The sequence below is a fragment of the Brienomyrus brachyistius genome, chromosome 6 (assembly GCF_023856365.1).
Source record: "Brienomyrus brachyistius isolate T26 chromosome 6, BBRACH_0.4, whole genome shotgun sequence".
NCBI classification, from domain to species: Eukaryota; Metazoa; Chordata; class Actinopteri; order Osteoglossiformes; family Mormyridae; genus Brienomyrus; species Brienomyrus brachyistius.
The window spans coordinates 19469852-19488726 of record NC_064538.1 but is presented as its reverse complement, the minus strand read 5'-3'; the positions used below and the strand labels follow the sequence as shown (position 1 = coordinate 19488726).

General features: G+C 42.7%; 2 protein-coding genes across 2 annotated transcripts in view; both read right to left on the bottom strand.

Moving 5' to 3' along the window:
- Positions 1 to 14747, bottom strand: part of esama (endothelial cell adhesion molecule a) — a 40169-nt gene extending 25422 nt beyond the window's left edge. The window contains exon 1 of the mRNA XM_049017728.1: positions 14259 to 14747. Within this exon, the coding sequence (XP_048873685.1) occupies positions 14259 to 14382 (124 nt within the window). The 5' untranslated portion in view covers positions 14383 to 14747. The remainder of the gene's footprint in view (positions 1 to 14258) is intronic.
- The window catches only part of mmp9 (matrix metallopeptidase 9), a 278561-nt gene that overhangs the window by 78282 nt on the left and 181404 nt on the right, over positions 1 to 18875 (bottom strand). The gene's annotated exons all lie outside the window — the stretch shown is intronic.

Below are 18875 nucleotides of genomic sequence, written 5' to 3'. Positions count from 1 at the left end.
GTTTTGGTGTCTCAGGCAGACCTCCACCAGTCCCTGTCCTCGCTGCTAGAGCCCACGCACTTCCCTGACTTCGCCGTGTTTGGATTAAAAGCCAGTTCTGCTTATGCCTCAAGATTCCAGGGTAATCCCACTGATCCCGGCGCTCGCGATTAAGGCGGCATGATCCAAGACGCGGGAACGCGCCTCTGAAGAACGCCTTCGCTCCACCTGTCAGGTTCCAGAGCTTTCCGACGTAACCCCACCACCTCAAAAGCAAAACTTTATTGTTTTTTTTTTTTTAAACTGAGCACATTGTCTGTGATATTCTGAAATAGCTAGTAAACACAGCAGTTTTCCTACCACGCAGTACTGCTTTATATCTTTTCCACTGGGGAACAAATTTTACATTTTATTTAGCAGATTCTTTTATCCAAAGCAACATAAATTGAGAAAGAGGGGTCAACTGGGGGTCAAAGGCCCTGCACAAACAGTCTGCCAACCCTGGGATCTGAACCAGCAAACTTCTGATCACAGGGACAATATCCTAACCCAATGAGGTACACACGACCCCTGGTTTTGTTTTGACCAGTGTCTTACTAATCTCGATGTCGATAAATCTTTCATGCTGGAAAGGGGCCTTGAACATTTGCTGATTTGTGGACTAGTCACAAGACCCCAAACTGTCCTTGAGATCTAGTTTTCCTGCAATTCTCAAACTTCTAAGAGACATGACCTTTTCCGTGTCCAATTTCCAGCCTTTATCGAGACAGGCTTGCCAGGTTGCAATAATTTACATCGTTTCCTTTGACAGAATGGGTACATTCTGGGGTGGCAGGGCACCTCGAATGGGAGGTGCTGTCAGGATTCTGTTCCGGATAGTTCTTAATGCGTTTTGCACACCGGCCTTTTAAAAGACTCCGAGATCACTTCTGCAGTGACTGCTACAGTTGCATCCGGTGGCGTCTGAAGACACGGAAAAAAATCATTTAAAAGAAGCAATATCCTCTCACCACAGGACAGCAGAGGGAGACGGAGGTGTTCAAGCACCAAAACCTTAGCACAAAAAAAAACTTTTTGAAATAAATAAATAAAACCAGTTTCTCTCTACACATTGGCTGAAGATAAGTGAAGAGAGTAGGACGGAACACACACGGGAGGCAAATGGCAGCTGGCAGGGAGGGCACTTTTCCCACAATTCACTGTGATTATCAGCAGGTAATAAAATGCTAACATTTGAGCAGGACTCCGCCCAGCTTTCTCTAGCCAGATCGACCACTCCCAGGCCCAAAGCATGATGCTACTGGTTGGTTAGTGATTAAAAGTGCCCCCCTCCAGCTGGGCTCTGGAATGTAGAGGTAATTGCCATGGTGATGGGCGATGGACAGTGGGATATAGCTGGACCGCAGAACTCGGGGAAGATTTCTTCCACCGCTGAGCCGGCTTCCTTTAGCCCATCTACTAATAATTAAATAAAAAAAAAAAAAGTTTTTAGCAGCAACAGGCTGTAGGGAATTAAAAGGCTGATTTGGGGCTGTCTGGTTTTCACGCACCAAGTATCCCGTAAGGATTTTCTGTAGGATCCTCCACCGGCCAGAGACTTAACTCACACATATGAGACAGACACATATGCAAATGACCAACAGCCCACGACCATGAAATATCATTATACTGATTCTTAAAGCTGCCACCCCCCACTGCATCTGGGGGGGTGGGGTTGCGTGCCCTTCCTCCTTTGGATATGCCAGTTGCCTCCCAAAGTCCAAAGACACACAGATGACGTGTACTGGTATCCTTGGACTGCCCATGGTACGGGCGTGTGCCATGTGATTGCCTGAGGTTCTGCCCAGGATGACCTTTGGCTTCAGGGAGGAGTTTGTTGTTCCTGGGGCCCCCCCATCAAAAAAGGGCACTCTGGGGCCCTGCCCCCCGAGGGACAGGAAAACTGGAAAACAGTGAGCGAGTACTCAGAAGATCTTAGCTAGCCAGCAGAACATGCTGCTTCAGCATCTCCTAAACAAGGGACACATTTATTTAATGATTAGTGACTGTCTAAGACCAACAGGGGGCCCCCAAACCATGGGGTGGCGGGGGGGGGGGGGGGGGGGCTATACAAATGCGTGGTTTGAGTGGTGTAAACACACTGCCTGCCTTGTGCCAGGATTCCTGGAATGGGCTTCTGTCTGACTGGAGTGTTCATCAATGAACATGTACTTCTATGAAGAGGTTTCTGGCAAAGGTGGTACTACATCTACACCTAATTTGTCATCAAGCAGTTAGCCTTAAAGACGGAAGCTTGGCGTGGTCGCCAAGTCATTGACAATGAGCTACTAGTGGCCCGCAGTGAGCCAATGAATAACCTGCATAACATAAAGTGGCTAGAAATCAGATTCACTTCACGGTCACTGCCCCCCTCCACTATTCTCTTCCTAATAGCAGCTCTTACTGTAGAAAAAGGTTGGAGACCCCTGCTATATACCAGAGGTTCCCAATGTGGGGGTCGTGGCGACTGTAATAAATCTATCGAGGGGAACCCCCCCCCCCCCCAGTCAGCAAAATTTACTGAAGGCCTGCCCTCCCCCCCAATTGCCATGAAAACTTTGCCATGTTATATAATGTATACATACCGGAGAGAATTTGAGAATGGAAACTAGAGTTTCCCTAAAACTTTTTTATATTATGAATTATATAACATTATAGGAGATTGTGCCAGGAGTTATTTTCACAATGCTGCTGGACAACAAAAATATCCCCCCCAGGGGGATCAATAGTTTCAATCTTATTTTGGCATTTCAGGTTTACGTAAGCGTGCAGGCCGTACAGAGTGTGAGTGTGTGTTTCCTAGTTCCTCGCATTAACAATTCTGACAATTTGACATTAACTACAGCAAGAGGGTATAAAGACCACACTTTTTTTTGGTGCAGAGGACACAGGGAATTTATTTTCGTGTGTTACTCAGAAACAGCCACATGAAACTACACCCCATCCAAAAAAAAAAATAGTAAGACACTACGGACAGATTTACACACAAAATAAAAGAACATGAGCCTCACAAAGACACAGAACATAGTCAGCAATTATGTGAGTTTACCTCATAAAATAGGTAAAAGAAAAATACCAGCATAAATAAATTGGCAGGGCATGGACGAGAGGACCTAGGTGGCACAGCTGGCCAAGAGTTACGAAAATATAAAAAGCAGAAGTATTATTACTGCACTGTCTTACCAAATGTCAGGATTTAGCACAGAAAATGTTACTTGGTGATACAGTGATGTAGAAGTACTGCTGGCAAAGGTCTGCGTTTTAACCATGACCCAGTCGGGCCCAGTTAAATTGCTGCAGATCCAACTTTAATCCAAATAGATCCTGCTCTGCAGAGACATTTCAAGATAGATGCAGAGAGCTTGCATTAAAAACCATGTTCTAGTATTCAGGCACGGCAAGACAACAGAAAACGAGATGGAGGTTAAAAACGCAACAAAAAAGAATCATGGGAACAACAATAACAACAGTAACAGGGGCAGGTTATGAAGCGAGATTGTTTTTGACTCCCACAGCTTAACATAAGCATTTCTATTTCCTACAAAGAACAGATTGGGTTGTATTAATCATTGACCTTTGTATAGCCATTTAAGTGTTGAGATGGACCTCAAATTAACCAGGTCCATTAGTTGCTTCCCAAAACTATGATGAGAGGATTTATGGACCGCTGCATTCATCCAATCAATGCCTTTTAATGGCTTTTTAAGCCTCGTGGAACACTGAACATCTATGGATAAGCAACAGTAATTTGTTAAAAAAAAAAAAAAAAAAAGGATTTAGATGACAAAATAAGAGAAAAAAACTTTAATGGAAATTTACAAGTTGATTTTCTAGAGCAACCCACCCACTCGGGATCACAAATTTAATTAATGTACGCGTCTTTGCTCTGACCTGTAATAACTGACAGCAGAAATGTGATTATGATTATTTCAACAAAAGGAACCGGACCAGAAGAGAAATTGTGACAACATCTTATAATTAAGTTTAAGTAAGACATAAAGAGGCAGCAGAGCATGTTTCGTGGACCCTACCAGGCCTCGCATTGGGTCCCAGAGCACGACAACGCAAATGGCAGGCAGAAGAACAGAGAGGATCCCGGAGATATCAGACCTCATGACCCCGCTCTGGTGGTAATAACAGCGCCGGAGGAGTTTAGAGCAGTGAGTATGAAGATCATGCAAGGCGCCTTAAAAATCAACGTGTTCTCACCGCAGCCAATCCTGATCCTACAAACAGCACTAATTATGCCAGAGACCCTCCAGGAAGTGGCTGGGAGGGGGGGATTATGAGGGCTGTTTTTGAGTTTGCTTTTCCTTCCATTCACGGTTATCCTAAAATGTGCTGGTAGGTGGCCAGTAATTCCAGCGTGGGGCTTTGGGGAATATGCCTATGCTGACGAGTATGCTTTGGCCGATGAGTCAACCTGCAGGCGGGCGATTATGAGAGACGTCACCCCCGGTGACATGGGTTGGAGGATTCCATTTCGGGAGCCACGCCTGAGCAATTCCTTAGCTTAAAAACAAGGAAAAGACCTTAACACATGGCGGTGTTCACTTAACACGCAGGGAAATGACCCCTTACCCCTAAACCTACTGCATTAATAATGCCTTTGAATTGCAAGCTGATTTGAAGGTTCATGCTTTGAGAATGTTTGTAAGGAAGTGTTATTATTAAAGCAGAAGAGGGAGGGGGCTGTCATCCATCGACTGGTAACCCTACATGAGAGCAGATGTTATTCCCCCCCGTTTGCACCAGGATTTCAATCCTGAACACGGTTTAATTTTTAAAATATACATGGGTGAAGGCCAGCACATGACCCCCCCCCCCCCAATCTGTGTCCAACAACCAATCTAGCTTTGATCTCCATGGTCTGGTCTATGCCCAGGTTCACAGGTGCCCAGAGAAACGAGAAAATTACCCATACATGGCAAAGCAAGACCCAAGCCCAAGCTGAAGGACAATCCCTCTGTGCAGGGCTAGGAAATAAATATATTATTATTATTATTATTATTATTATTATTATTATTGTTATTATTATTATCATTAATACTTGCATGAGCTTTCTGAATACATGGGTGGTTGAAATCCACATTCCACAACAAAACAACAGTACAGCACTGCATCAACTTAATTTTTAAAATACATAATTAAATAGCCTTGGAAATCAAGTAGAATTCAGTTTTGATAATGAGGGAGGAAAGAGATGAAAAAAAAAACATCTACACAATGCGCATCTTGCGGCCGACATGGCCTAATCGCATCTCAGCCCAACACTATCATTACGGCCAAAGCTGTGATGTTTGTGTCCCAGAACCCCTAATTAAAAAGCACTTCGGCAGAGAGAGCCAGGCGCCTCCAGGCTCGCCATTATCTCACGCGTCGTAGGCGGTGCCCCTGTGCATTGTGGGAGGTCGGCCAGTCCTCGTTTTTCAGTCACCGCTGGATGGCGGCGATTCGAAGCACGTCCCGTAGGATGAGGGGGGGAGGCGTAACGGCTGGCTGGAACGCTACCTCGTGTACGGCCCGTGGGGAGCGCCGCACTCTCGCACTGTGCCAGCAAGCGCAATATGCTAATGATTATTTAAAAGGCTCGTTAAAATGATCTAATTACAGATCAGAGTTCTATAACAGCCAGTGCGAACGTGACCAGCTCCACTTACCAGTAGAGCATGTTACAATAATTTAAGCTGGCCGTTTTATTCCTTTAATATGTGCTCACATGTCCAACAAAGCACAGTGGTGTACAGGGGTACAAGTCAGGGTTGTAGCTAGATTCTGACAAATTCTGGATCCTGACAAAACTTCACAGTGGGGTCCCCTGTTCTCCCACCATCTCCCTTGTACAATAATTTTCAGTGATGCCCTGAGCTGATATTAAACTTTGGAGTCAAGGCCGATCCAGGCATTTCATAACTGATCGATGTCGCCTACCGCAGCCTGACCCAAAACTTAAATCTATTAAATTTCCTGCATCCACCTGATTTATGAGGTGCAGGCTGTAACCTTGCTTGATATGCTGCAGCAAGTCTGAGGCACTTGGCTCGAAACTACAAACTAATCGAGATATCAGCCATTCTTTACATTGGGAACTCAGACTAGCCCAGCAACTACTTGCAATGACTGCAGTGCCATCCCTTCCGGAGGAGGTAGCAACCGAGCATCATTTAATGCGGCAAACCAAATTAGCCAATTGCAGAAACATCATAAGGAAGAATGTTGCAAAATTGTGAAGCACTCAGACAAAGCATGCACTGACACCTACTGCATGTGTACTTAGAGGCTAAAAAGTGCTTCTGCTGTTTTCCACTGCAAAAATCTATTCAATCGGTCATCTATTCCAATGCCTTGATGTTGTCACTCAGCAGATGCTCTGAAATGGCTGAAATAAAACGAGCTTGCTTAGATATTTCAAAGGAAAAGAAAAACGGACCAGGCAGGTAAACAGAACAGGCATTTAGTTAGTGGGGGGGGCTGGGGGACGTCTCTCCCTCCTCCCTCTCTCATACCCCATTCACACACTGAAACCCGCTAATGTCGCTATTTTACCGTCATGGTGCCTATGTGAATGGAAGAAAAATTAACAAATAGCCTTTACAGTTTCAGCGCAACTTTGACACACTGTAACAGATTACCGTGGAAAAGGGAGGTGGGGGGAGGGGGGTATACTGCTCCCCTTTATGTGACACCTGTCACTTCACAGTTATGGAAGACTGAGTAGGAAAAAAAAAAAAATCGATCCTGTGTTATTTTTACCGGATACATTAGCAGGTTTCAGATGTGAAAGGGGATAACACAACAAAGCTGCAAAGTTTGACGCTTGAATGAATTGCATACACAGAACTTAGGCTGTATACAGTACAGATAGGCTGAGTCATACCCAGTTAGGCTGCGTACAGGGCAGTTAGGCCGAGTCACATACACAGTCAGGCTGCGTACAGTGCAGTTAGGCTGAGTCATATACACAGTCAGGCTGCGTACAGTGCAGTTAGGCTGAGTCACATACACAGTTAGGCTGCGTACAGTGCAGTTAGGCTGAGTCACATACACAGTCAGGCTGCGTACAGTGCAGTTAGGCTGAGTCACATACACAGTTAGGCTGCGTACAGTGCAGTTAGGCTGAGTCACATACACAGTTAGGCTGCGTACAGTGCAGTTAGGCTGAGTCACATACACAGTTAGCCTCATTATCGCAATTTCCCCAGAATCAACAGGCAATTAAAGGCCACCCTTTCAAATATAAATTTCCGTCTTTTTTGAGGTCTTTTTTTCCCTGTGTGTGTTTTCTGTGCACATGCATTGACAGCAACAGAAAAAAATCTAGAGTCAAATTCCTTTTGTTTGTAAACATACTTGGCCAATAACACGGATTCTGATGCACAGATCGGACCAAAGTGCTTCCTCTCAGTCAGATAAAACTCCTGTCCAACCATGTCCCATCTGCATATTGAGGTCGAGGTCACAAGGGTGGCCTGAAGCTTACCCCAGGGACAAGTGGCGGGGGGGGATATCCGGGATGGGATGCTATCACACAAAACGCCAGATTCTCTGACTTGTATAAGAAGGATTTATGGGAGAAAAGACAGAGCTGACTGTTGCCTGCGACATGCAGGGATTTCATCAGAGTCCCTTCTCCAGGCTAAGCAGGAGCCTGCGTCAGGAATAGCTGTGCCGCAGTCGCATACCTCTGTCGCGACTGACAGCATCAGCAGCCGTCGCTGCCATCTTCGCTCCGATGGGCGTGCGTCCCCGCTCAGCCCCGCGCAGCTCAAAAAGGGAGGCTGGAGGGGGGCCTCGCCGACAGCGGTCGCACCACTCTTAACAAGCAGAACAAGAGGGGCAAAGCCTGACACGGGCAACTCCACAACCAGTTACGCTAGACGGGCCACAGATAGTCACGCTGACGGCGGAGGGATTACTCATTAGCGTGCTTCCCAAGTGACGACTTTGCAGGCCAGCCGAGGTAAAAATAAACGAAAACAATGACATAACACCGGGAGTTAGGAAGTCACTGGTGTTCCTACTGAAGAGTAAAACTTCATTATCATCCTTAATGTCTTACTTTAATATTAAAAATGCCCCGATATGGAGAAAGGACATCTGGTAGAATGCTCTCTTTTTAGTTGGCCTGAGCAGCACCGGTCAAGCCATATATTTATATGATAATAAATAACAATAATAAACCAAGAATTAAAATCAGTTGAACTGGTATTTTCTTCAAAGATATGAGGCACGCTTTAACATTAGCATGTGAAAACCCATCAATCTCCAACCCGCTCTTGCACTACACTGACATACACTGCTTTACTTTGGGGCTCTGGGTTGTTACAGTGTGACAACATGCAATTAGCCAGCCAGGAGTCATAGGGCGAGCGCGGCGCTCGCGAACACAGACGGCCGTAAAAAGCAACAGCGTTTCCTCAGCCATAAGCAAACCCGGTCCGTCACATTCCCCTATAACTGGGGAAAGGGGGAGTGGCCTGCGCGTCTGAGTGACTTCATAGGCCAGCCTAAATGTTGGGAAAGTCGCCCACTTGATTTCTCACGACCCCTAGCCGGCTCCTCTGGGGACGACGACGACAGAATCCCGACAGTATGGCCTGGGAGCCTTCATGCTCCCCGAGGGGTAACAGCTGACAGTTAGCCTCACTGCGCTGAGACAGTCTGGTACATAAATGGACACCAACAGCACTATTCACTGCTCATGTACACCTGGGGATGTGGAGCAGGTAACAGGATCACAGTTTGCATTATTCCTTTAGAAGTATTTTCACAGTGCCTACAATAATTACCCAGCGTTTAACAAAAGACGACCACAAAACAACGAAAGAATCTGACATCTCCCTACATACCCAATGCATCTGATTCCTTCATAGACCTTACATGCTTCTGAGAACCCAAGATGTCAAACCGAAAACAGAAATTCTACTAGCTACTGGCAGCTTCTCACAGAACATTATTTTAAGAAATGAGGAACTTAAGATAAGAGATTGGCGTTGACTTGACATTTCATCAAACTGCTATTCTTAGTGTTTAGGCACTAGGGCAACCAGTAGGAATGAACAAGCAAGCTGTGTATATGGATGGTATGGCAGCTTGGTAGCACTGGTGCGTCTAGGGGTGTGGGTTCAAATCCCACCTCCACCGGGTGTGGCGTCCGGGGGATAGGCTCCGGACCCCAGTAGGATAAGCGGTTTGGAAAATGGATGGATGGATATATATATATATATATATATATATATATATATATATATATATATGTACATATACACACACACACACACACACATACATACATACATATATAGAGACGGCTAGAGCTGCTGCCTGGGATAGGCTCCCGCCCCGAACAAGCAGGTGGGAGACAGGACATATGGAAGCTTGGTGAACTCTTCATTTCACCTTAGAGGAGACGCTGAACATAGAGCCTCAAGTCAATCACCACAACTGCTGCCCCAAATAAAGAGGTACGTAATGAGCCTGGGGGATTCAGCGAGGTCTACACCCAGCGAAACAGGGAAATGAACAGTCTGGAGCCCCTATAGTCGCAGTGCACATTCAAAGCACTGTTTTGCTGCAAGCTAATCTGCTAGGGGGGATTGTCACACCAAAATAGCACACATTAACAAAACCATACCAAAGGCACCATGACTGGGTCAATGGTTAACGAAATCTCAAGGCCTGGCTGGGCTCAAGAAGGGCAGTCCAAAACCGCAGCAAATAAAATCCTAGTGGTTTGTTTTGAAAATTTGCACCCTTCCTAGTCAGACACTAAGCACAGGTTATTATAGATTCTATCATATACAAATAAAAAAAAATTATTAAAAGCAGGCCTTCCATTTTCCATGAAGACACTACAGAGGCTTGGCTGGTCAGCTGATCATGTGACTGACTGGCTAGAGACCAAGTAATCTCTCTCACACACACACATACACACTCTCTCTCTCTCTCTCTCTCTGACCCTGACTTCCCCCTATGAGCAAGGCTGTCCAATTTTGGTCTTAGAGGGTGCAGTTATGGATGTCTTCCAACTCTCTTCAAAGTACTGAAAAATCTCCATTGGCTAAATTAGGGTAATGGTCAGTTTAATCAACTGCTTAAGTGGTCAGATGGAACACAAATAAATGTACATTCTGGAGCTGCACTGACTGAGCTCAGCCAGTACTACAGTACGAGCGCCCACCGAGTCAGTTTACTGTTGTTTGGTGCATGCCAACTGCCTACCTGCCGACAAAGATGAATGAAGATGCACCGACCAACACCACACTGCCAAAATGGGAGGACATATCTGGTGTTTACTCAGATTAGTGGGTTTCATAGTAACAAAGATTTTACCCTTTCATATCAGGTGCCTGACTACTCAAACACAGCTTATTGAAAGTTACCCAGTTCAAAGAAAAATAACATCCATGGTGATTTTTTAAAATACATCTTCATTTTAATACTTTCTTTTTTTTTTGGAAAGTTCTGGAAACGATAATATATGCCGGAGGAAAGTCATTCACATACAAAGACATACAAATCAAAGACAGGATTCAACCCTACAGTTCCGATGAGGAGAGACCACTGTACTCCCCACCGAGTCAACAGGCCGCATTTATTCACCTTGTCAATGCAGCGAGAAATCCATCACTGCTCTTATCCTCCAGCATTCCTTTTAATCCCAGCGTTCATCGAAATCTAGTTCCTCAAAACAACAGTCGCCAAGGAACTAAACTAAAAATAACACACAGAAGGACATATTTCAGAATGACAATCCCCCAAATGACAGGACTGTTTCATTGCTGATATCATCAGTCTCATGTGTATTTACTGGAACTGGAACTCAAATACACACCACTAAGGCAAACAGTTCACAGAAATCTGGACAAAACTTAAAAGGGTCCGATGGACATTACGCAAACACATTTTAAAATGTACTAATTTGGAAATCACCGGGAAGGTTGATTATTCAGGGAAAGCAACATGGACAGCTAACAGTATGCAAAGAAATCAGACCCCAGAAGAAAAACACACTAATAAAAAAGTAATGATATACTTAGTGTGAATAAATGTGCAGTTCATCTGTTCACCACCGGGAGGTCTTCCAAACAGCGACCAATATATAATAGACTGCATTCATGTAGTAATCATAAACACATCCTTCATATAAAGACAGAAACAGGGGCTTACACAGAGCTCAACCATTCAGGTCATGTTTCGGGAAATAAATGGAATAAGATATCAGGTAAGATCATCAGGCAGATTAAGACCCCGTTCCCATTTTGGCTGGACTAATCGATCTCCATCACAGCAATGATGGTGGCTTTGCATAGATGCACATAGAGTTCAGCACATTTTGATGCCATGTGGACATCGCTAAACCGCATAGAAATTATGCAGAAATCAAGTAAGAAGCAAGACCTAACAATGACAACAGGTCACCAACTTGGAAAGGACAGCACTTCCTTTGAAAAGGCTATTCTGGCTCTGTGCACAAAAATATCATGTCTGACAAAGTCCAATAGTGCCTCTTCAACAGGATAAGGAAACCACGTGATTTCTGGCTATCATTTTAAGCAAGGTACATGGAGTTGGAGGAAAACATTGGGGAAGAGCTTGGGCTGATGAAAAAGAAACATATATTTTTTGGTGTTTTGAATAAGAGGATCAATAGGATGCAATCATAGTGCAAAATTGGGTTTGAGAAATTCAGGATGCAATTAGACTGCTGAAAACAAATGGTGCACCCAAAATTGCATACTTGATTGTCATGTAGTAGGTGAAATATAGTATGTAAAGTGAGCAGTATGACCCAATCCTCAGTATGGATGAGGAAGTAGACAAGCACTACTCGGGGTGACATGCTACTTTTGGCGAAATTTAGAAGTATGCAACCAATGGATGTACGGTATCCCACATGGCCATTGGAGCTGCAACCAGAAATGAAGAATGTTGCTTGCTCATACATTTTTGTCAAGATTGCAGGAGAAATATTATCTACGTCGAATTTTACATAAAAAAACAATACTCAGTTACATAAGTTGAATCAACTATGTATTTTTTTCCCCCATTGTTTTGTTTTGTTTTTTTTAAACAGTTCTCACCTTCATAGAGGTCAAGCAATGTCATTGGTCCAAGTGCATTTGTACTGTTGTCATGCTCACATACAGTGACTAAAATAAGTAATAGGCTTCTAACGAAATTCAGTATGTACTGAATTTGAGACGCACCCCAAGTCTTTACATGTGCTTGGCTGTAACACCCTAGTTAGTACAGGAAGCAAACACACCAAGGAACAGCTGTGTTGCCCAGTTAAGGAATAAATCAGCATTTGGTACTCAACTTATGAACTTTTTGGCAGGGACAAAAGTGCTCATATTTACAACCATTAACAACACTGACCAGGGGTTATGTTACAAGAGCAGTAATTTCATGCATGCGTTATCAGTAACAGCTTATTCATTACAGGGTTACTGCTCAGCCTATTCCTCCAAGCGCAGCACACACAGAACCATGGACAAAATGTCAATACATCACACACACAAAGGGTACAACGGAAAAGCCAATTAATCTGAAACGCAAGTCTTTGGACTCTGGAAATAAAAGTAGGACGCGCAGAGAAAATCCATTCGAACTTGAGGAGAGTATGTAAAATACACACACACACACACACAAGTGGGACAGAAATTGAACCCACAGGTCTGAGGTCACTATGCTACCCACTGAGCCATTGCACTGCCCTACAAAATTATAAAAATCAGAGCAAGCAATAAGGAATATAAATCAGCACGGCGCACATAATGGTGGACAGGGAGGAACAACACACATTAGCCATTTATCCTGTTAAGAAGCAGCGAGACCTTATTTCCTGTGCCAGCCAGTCTTACCCGGCTTCCCGGGGTAAGGCTCCATTGTGAGTTAGTAGCCTTCCGGAATGCATGAAGTTACTCCCTTCCAGCTTCCTTCTCTGTCCTGACACAAGGATACACCAGAGCTTGAGGTCTAGTTAAATCAGGAGTGCGGCAAGGTCGATATACGAGCCACGTCCCACAACACTCAACAGCAGAGATTATTCCCATTTTGGATAATGAGTAATCAGGTCGGGAACCAAAACACAACTGCACTTTAGCCATGGTGGGGCCATCAAACAGCTACTTTATGCTTCTTGTAATTCCAATCAGATGCTGCTACTATCCACAGAACGGCCAAGATCTTCACAGTCAGACAAACTGAGTGTAGATCAGTACCTGACTGATTCAATGAGGTCAACAGGATACCTATGAGGGCATGTACAGTTTGGGAAATGTTTTATGGTGATTTCATTCAAGGAACATTAAATATAAATCCTAAGAAGGATTGTGGCATTCGTTCATTCATCAGAATAAACAAATACGATGCATCCTATATAAAGCGCGACATGTAACGGCAGCTTTTAATAGTCAGAGGACGGACTTGTACCAGGTTATATACTCAATTAACCACTGACAAGACATTTATTCAAATCGTTAGTGTGAGAGATTTGTATTCTCCCATTCTGGTTTGCATGTATTTATGTATTTTTCAGTAGTATTTTGCCCCGCTATAAAGAAGAGTTAATTATTTAGGTGTGAGGACGGCTTCGCTGTAATTTAATAGGCCAGCGTTATTCTCCAGTTAAATAGGACGACAGTGAGCAAGTGCAGAGGTCCGTCGTATTCTTCTTATAGGAGAAAAACTATTTAAAACATGCCCTAAATTATACAAGAAATTGTACGGTGCGTTTATTGTCGCTATACACAAAGGGAAAAAGTCTCGCGTTTACTAAATACACCTCAGAAAGCAGCTCTGACACCATTAACATGAAAAGGTCAGCTGAAGGTAGATTATTCCGTCGAGTTCACTGTTTCACGGTTTATTTCTCGTCTAAGTATTTCGAGTTTAAAACTAACGGCGCATAACGACGCTGCTTTTCAAGAAACGGTACCGAAGAACAGGTGTTCGAACGCGAGCCGCTTTCTGTATCTTACACTGCACGTCAGCTCCACAACTAATTAACAAAAGCATTCAAAAACAGACATAATCCCTTCTCCATGGCAATATTCAACTTCAAACTGAAAAGTTAATGAAATAATAATAAAATTACGTACTCAAATGGTACAATTGTAGCCGACAAGTACATATTAAGGGTGCAACACTAACAGTTCGATTCCATTCGTAAAAAGTACACTTCGTGGATTTTGTTCACTATAGATTATTTTGATTGCAAATAAAGCACATCATACCTGGAAAAGTCCCCAGAACCAGTAGCATGAGCGAGGTAATAAGTTTTCTTGAAGCTCCCATCTCCATGGTCCAACACGCACCTTCTTCTGCGCGTCCCACCCTTCCGACTTGCAGCCTAGACATACAAGATCCCTTAAGTATTTTCCCGTTATCTTTCCCTTTCCGCACGGCAGATCTAGTCCTAGAGGTCCCTTTTTAACATCAGTTGATCAAAAGACCAAAATCCAGGTCAGGAGCTGGATGCTGCTTGAAATTACGCCCGAGTAGCCATAACATCCAGTTGCGCGTCTGAATCGCGAAGCTGCGAGCGCACAGAAGCCGGACGCGCAGACTGACCAGCTGCGACCGGACAAGCAAGGCAGCAAAGAGACACTTCCCGCTCCTGTTAGGAAATTTCCGCCCAGAAGTAAGCGGCAAGTAGACAGAAACGATTCCTTATCTCTTGCTGCGGAACTGGTTGTCATCATGGAACCCATCCGCAAGTAAAGGGCTTGTGTACCCCTGCCGCCGCACCTGAGTCCGCCCGACACGCCCACCAAGTGTAGGAAACGCCCCCCATTTCCCCAACAGGTGTCTCGAGTGTTTTTTTTTATTATAATTTTTTTTGCTGTATGTTTTACATACTTAAACCAATATTATACTTCAATAAGTTCACCATCAACGTTTTGTTCAAAATAAGAACAAATGTTAAGCTACAATAGGTTCATAGGTTACTTCATGTCACCGTTGAATTACCCTAAACTAACATGTGTATTACTGTAAATCATAGATTACAGACAATTCAGTCAGCTGAGTGGTATTTATATTTAACTTTGGCTGACTGCGCTAACTTAAATGTAATATCTTACTCCATATACTTGAGCAAGACGGTGGTTTAAGCAGTGGCGACCCGTTCAATCTGGGGTAATTTAATCAAATTCGTTTTCCTTTGCAATGCTTATGACGAAAATGAAAACAAAACGCAGACCCTTACATAATAGCCTGCTGGTTTATTTTGTCAAGGTTTCATGGAAATGCGTTGAATTCTTTTTTTTAAAGCCAGTTAAAAGCTATTTTAGGCGCGCGATTTGCGTCGCTCGATCAGAAGAGTCCTATTTAACGTCACGTACTGCAATAAAATAAAACCGAAGAGCATGGATTAGCCATGCTGTAGCACACACACGACCCCTTGGTGACATATATTTATTTAAACTATTTATAGACCTATGCATTTTTTTCTCATTAAGGCCAGGCTACTTGCAACGTGTATCTTGGTAGGAGTGCCACGCCTGATACTTTGTTTTAGCCGGCAGCCCCATTGTGTGTCTGCGCTGGTTACTTGAGTGAGCAGAGCTCGCAGCACTTAACCTCGGCAGAGCAGAGACAGATCAACCCTCCGAGATGAAAGTCTTCCTCGCTCCTCGGGGCTGGATGGTTGCCATAGAAACGCGGCCGAAGTTAATGCGGCAAGACTAGCCAATTACTAGGGGCCGGTGAGCTCACTTCTGTGATTAAATCCCGAGATACTCTGTTATAGGTACGCATTATGGTGGCCTAGGATTATTACCTCTGATTGATCTGAATTACCTACTGCGGATGTCAACTAAGATTGCGAACACAGATAATTTCAGACGTGATGGGTTTTACCGGGGGGTAATATTTGAAAATAAAGGTATGAACGAAGAAGAAAATTCTTCTATTAATGAAGTTTTATAATATAAACAAGGTAAAATGATGTCAAACATATTCAGCGCACTGGGGATTCTTTGCAAGTCTATCAGCAGTATCCATTATTAAATACTGGTAGCATTAGTCACATGAAATATGTACCATTTTTAGAGCATTTATCCATTTTATAATTCATTAAGGTCATACATAGAACCGTTTCAGGATTGGGTCTAGATCAGTGTTTTCCTCAATTTTCATTTTAAAACATTTTGCATTTGTGACTCACACCACAATGTATTAGGGTCTAGGCAGATGTTTTTGGATATAAGCTAAATCTTCTTTTCTTAGTTGTGGTTCTGCTGCTTTCTGGGGAACCCGCAATAAAATAGCTACTCATTTCACTCTGCATCAGGGCTCTTCAAATCTGGACCTCGATCCCAAATCCAGGCCTTGTTTTAAGTTCTCTTAGGTAGTTATTGTAACAATTACTGATTCTGAATGGCCAGAGGTTTTGCACCTGAGTCACAGGTAAAGGAAGGCTGGAAAATCAGCAGGGGTCGGACCTCGAGGACCACGATTTGCATAGGTCTCTTATACATCATACAGTTAAACAAGCGTTTGGACCATGAAATCAATGACTATATAAGAATTAGTGGATAACGAAAAAGAAATGACCCTTAATGTACTATTTCCAGTGTAGAATAACCTTTCTGTTCTTGTATATTCCTGATAGAAGAAAGCGAAAGTGTGTAATTTGTGTTTCTGTATTGTTTTTTGGTACAATGCTATACCTCACAAGACGTCTAAAAACCGATATCCATAAATACAATGCTACATGATTGTTAGAGAAATGCCGTTCTTGGAAACAACACCGTGCAGCAGCTTGATCTTAATTTAGCAATAACCCTTCTTAAGCACTGTCGCTTGAATATTTCCACCCCATACATGGTGAAAAAACAATGTTGAATGTTATTTGCATATCCTGTTTGTGTACCTCAGTAAAAGATACTGCGAGGGGAGTTCCTCTTTCGAAGTTGGCTGAGTTCGACTGAGAGGCTGACACCTCGAAGTCAGGACCAGACTTCCCTTGCAGCAAGTAAAAAGTCATTACAGCTGGCCGTGTTGTTCTGTGTTCAGTGACTGGTTGGTTTTCAGCGTATATTAAGGGGAAAAATACCCAACAATGATGTTAAGCACTGGTCTGGTATTTCGTTTTTGGTCTTACCCCTGTACTTTTACCTACGTGTTACTGGCTACTCAGTGGAAGTCTAGCAGCACTTGTATCTAAGTTGATTCCTTGACATCTTTGTACTTGTGATTCATTATCTGCCTCATTTATTTGTCACTTTGGACAAAAGCATCCACAGTTGAAATAGCTATAAATGTTAAGGAGCAAAGCAGAACCTTAAAAATGTCTTTAAGAACATATCTTGACGACTCTTCGATAGGACACAACACAACTAGCTTTACATAGCTAATGGTTAGTTAATCATGAACAAAAGTAAAGGTAGCCATTAAAAAACACAAAATCTATGCAAATATTTTTGAGAGTACTAATCTGTACAATAGCGGCGTTTCTAAATTTATTTATTCAATTTATTTATATTAACAAACAGGTATGAGTTCTGCAGAGGAACATTTTACTGTCCCTTCCTGACTTTACATTAATACTCATTCATATGATTTTTGGTGTGAATGGAAGAGTTTATGGATGGACTGCAAAGCATAAAATGAGTAAAACTGCACAGACGAAGAGGGGTTCTGTCCTCACATGGACATGAGATTTGAAACAGATTTCTATTTTTACAGGAGTCATTAGCATATGTTTTACACAGTCCAATTAGATTCTGACCTTGAATGTGAGCTAACAATCAATATAATTGCACTTGATTACAGAAGATCAACATTAAAATCTCATTAAAGATCCTTCTGCAGACACCAGACCCGCTGTTACTTAATATGCCTCAACTTGAAAAGAAATTAGATGCTGATGGCGAATTTTAATTATTAATTATCCTAAGACGAGACCGAAAATAACACAGGGCATTATCACATCAAGCCTTCCAGTTGTGGAGGTTAACATACATCTTCAAGCTGACATTTCAGAAAGCATTGTGGTGCCATAGTTTCAGTACATAAATTTAAAACGATGCATCTTTTGTACAACAGAATCATCAACATTAAATCCCTGATTGTGATTTCCTAATAATACACGCCTGTTCTTGTACAAATTGGTTGAGCGATTATGTGTTAGATTTTGTTTAGACATCATATTACAATTATTTAAAATGTATTTTCCCTATTTTTTCTTAGGATGCTAAGTAATTTTAAAGAGCTGAATTTGAAACTGATTATAATATAGCTGACATTTTACTGTATTGGGGTACAAGAGTTAAATGAAAATATTAAGTTGCTACAACGACTCTTACCTGAAAGCATGATTTGAATAATTCAGGAAAGCTCTACTTGCTCTTAAGTTATACTTTTTCATAGAATCTTGCATCATTATTAAATATGGTGCAGTAAACTCATAAAGTCTCATAATTCTTATTTTTAATTTTTAATTTGTTTTGATAACTTAAAATCATTACATATTCATAGAACATAATATATTTGGGGGGAATCAAGAAAATTAAACTTGACTTCTTGTTGCTTTAATAAGAGGACAAATCTTCTCGGTTTGAATTAAAAAGCTGTCAGCAACTATTAATATGTACAATTGAGTAACCATGGTTTGAGAATGAGCCGCTTATCTGTGATTTTCTACTGCCATCTTCTGGCAAGGAGCGAGAACAACTTATTACAGACTGGCAACGAACAGTGGTCCGTAAGATTCATACACAGTAGTCAGACTGTCACATATCTCACTACAGGATAATGGGCAAAATCATATGGTGCTTTGAATACACGTGTCTGGATTGCAACGGACTGATTTCTCAGGAAAATAATTTACCTCAGTTAAGCTGGAA